The sequence below is a fragment of the Lathyrus oleraceus genome, chromosome 2 (genome assembly GCF_024323335.1).
Source record: "Lathyrus oleraceus cultivar Zhongwan6 chromosome 2, CAAS_Psat_ZW6_1.0, whole genome shotgun sequence".
Classification (NCBI taxonomy): Eukaryota; Viridiplantae; Streptophyta; class Magnoliopsida; order Fabales; family Fabaceae; genus Lathyrus; species Lathyrus oleraceus.
In genome coordinates this window covers 155617663-155620507 of record NC_066580.1, presented here as the reverse complement: position 1 = coordinate 155620507, position 2845 = coordinate 155617663, and the positions used below count along the sequence as shown (strand labels likewise).

General features: G+C 30.9%; 1 protein-coding gene across 1 annotated transcript; it reads left to right on the top strand.

Moving 5' to 3' along the window:
* Positions 1-1423: 1423 nt before the first annotated feature.
* Positions 1424-2605, top strand: LOC127118639 (uncharacterized protein At5g65660). Its single transcript, XM_051048870.1, has 2 exons — positions 1424-1751; positions 2017-2605. The coding sequence occupies exons 1-2, from the start codon at positions 1530-1532 to the stop codon at positions 2182-2184; spliced, it is 390 nt and encodes a 129-aa protein (XP_050904827.1). The 5' UTR covers positions 1424-1529; the 3' UTR covers positions 2185-2605.
* The last annotated feature ends 240 nt before the right edge of the window (positions 2606-2845 follow it).

Below are 2845 nucleotides of genomic sequence, written 5' to 3'. Positions count from 1 at the left end.
CTAATATATTGTTTATTAGTATGAGAGATCGTCGAATAAATAATACAATTAATATCACACTATTATTTAAGATAATATCGTGATATTATTTCAGACATGAATAATATTATTGAGCTACATGAGAAAATATGGAATGATTGTTAAAATGAACATAATTGATCATTAATATCCATGTAATAATAATAGTTGCAAACTAATCACAACACTCGCTAACACTGATATCATCTTATTTTACTTTCTTTTGTTTTAAGTTAAAGAAAACATTTCCAACAAAATCTATTTTCTATTAAAATAGTATCAGTTGCAATATAAGTTATATTCCTAATTTCATATGGATTCGATAATTTTATTCACTAAATTATGATTTTTGGCTCACATACTCACTACACATCTAAAAACTTCAAAATAAAAAAGGAGTATCAACATCTAGCCGATGATTCTTGAGGTGAGTGAGATTGTTGAACAGGTCCATTTTTTCTTTCGGATGGTCTTGAAGATAACATGTCTTTGCAATGGTAGGGGCTCACTTAACATTTAATGCATTATGTGGTTGCTCGACGTTTTGGCGAAGATCATTGACAATGAGTATAATGCATAAAAATCCTGAATTTGTTGCGTTTCGTGTTGCACTAGATGAACAAGGTTGCATAGAACCTCACCGGTCTTCATAATGGGTTGATTTGTCTCTACCAAGGTTTTAAAAAACAATCTTTTACTGCAAAAACGGTCACGACAAAATGGTATAGGAAGATGTCGATACCGTTATTCATTATTTTTATGATAAAAATTATGTTTAATTCACATCGTAACGACCACAATTAATGCCACAATACACGTGCCGCCCAAAATCAAAAAATTCTTTACGCGACCGCAACACTACTGCGATCATTTTTTAAAACCATGGTCTCCTCAAGTCCATTTTGGTCAACAACAATGGATGGAGAAGTGGTAGCTCCCTCCTTTGGGTTTGGTGAAAAATAATGCTATTGAAAGGTACTTGGTCGTTGGCCATTTGTTAGTAAAAACTTAACTATCTTACATTCTTACATGCTCTAGTAAAAAGGAAACAATTACAAGAAGTGTCATAGTATCATTTGATGCCTTTGGTACTACAAATCAATTATTGGAACAATATCTTAAACAATAATTGAATGATGGAATAAAGTATCAAGCAATGACTAGTAAATTACATGATATGGTAAATTCAACATTATAAAGAAAAACACGATAAAGTAAGCATTTTATTTCTCTTTTCCTACGCAAAAAAACAAAATAAGGATTGCCTTAATAAGGTACACAACCTCATATCAAATCAACCTCAATAAACAATAGAAATGTCACATCTCTCAAAGGTCCACCCATTATAAACCACACCCCACCATCTCTCACCTAATAAACTATCAAAAACCAAAGTTGCCTCATTCCTTTCTTATTTAAATCCTACATGATTCCATTCATAATTCAAGTGAATCCAATCAAGTACAAAAACATAACACTAGCTAGTTAGAGTCTATAGAGAATTATACAAAATGGAACTTCAAGACACTGCAGCAACTAAAATTACCATTGGTCTTCCATTGGGTTTAGCACTTCTCTTTGCTTGTTTACTCTTCATTTGTGTCTTCTTTTGTTGCTTATTACATTGGAATAAGCTCAAATTTTTGTTCCCATCTTCTGAAATTATGAGCCCTCATGCTCAAATACAACATGACTTAACTTCTTCTCCTCAAAAACCAGCATTTCCTTTGGTGGTAATCATCTTCTTCTCTTCATGCTAAAAACTTTCATAATTAAGTTTTAGTGATTGTTCGATTTAGCGTTAATTACGCTAAAAACTAGTAACAAATGATTTCGTCGTTAAAACTTCAAAACATATTTTTTGACAAAATCGCAGTAGTTTGCTATCAATTCAAACATGCACTTATTACGTATTATATTTTTAGTAAATCATATTTTGTATATATATTTATCGAGAAAAGTTAATGAAATTGGTTTGTATTATTTTTTGATAAACAGATGATGAAGCAAAGCTATGCTGAGAGCTTGCCTGTATTGATGCCGGGAGATGAGATTCCTAAATTCATAGCCATGGCATGTCCATGTAAGCCTCCAACTGATGAAAGTATCACAATTCGTGTGGACAAAGAAGAAACAAATGATTTTTCCGATGAAAATTCATGTTAATGAAACGATCATCATTTCAGAGTAGTTTAGATTTCGAATCCAAGTGAATAATAAAATTATGGTGGTTAAAAATCAATCATTAATTTTGTTCACGACGATTCAAATCCGGTATATGAATTTCAGAGACATTAATTTGTGCTAAGTGAGATGATCCACAAGCTCAATTAAGTGCCTGAAAAATTATTAAGGAGCCCATTTTGTTTTTTGGTTAGAATGGGAAGAAAATGGTTCAAATATCTACTTTTCTGTTTTTGTTTATTTTTTTGTTTGTACTTCTTTTCTCAATATAAGGACACTTTTATTTGTTCCTTTAAAGTCTAAGAAAGATTGATGCCACAATCTCAATGTAACATTCTACGGTCTTGTAATATAGTTTGTGTTTCAAAAGTTTTGAGCTTGATATGTCTATGCTCTTTTGATTTCTTCTTCTTGTAGCTAATAGAATTTTACATGTGACATAGAGTTTGCAAGTTCCAAAGAAGTATGAATTGGAGATGAGTGTTTACAAATTACATAATCTTTTCATGGTATAATTTATAGCAACGAAGAAGAAAGTTTAATAGTTAGATAATTTATCAAAAATATCAACCTAAATTGATTTAAGAGTAATGTTATTTTGACATCTAGACCATATTTACTGTTCATAAATACGGTGAATATT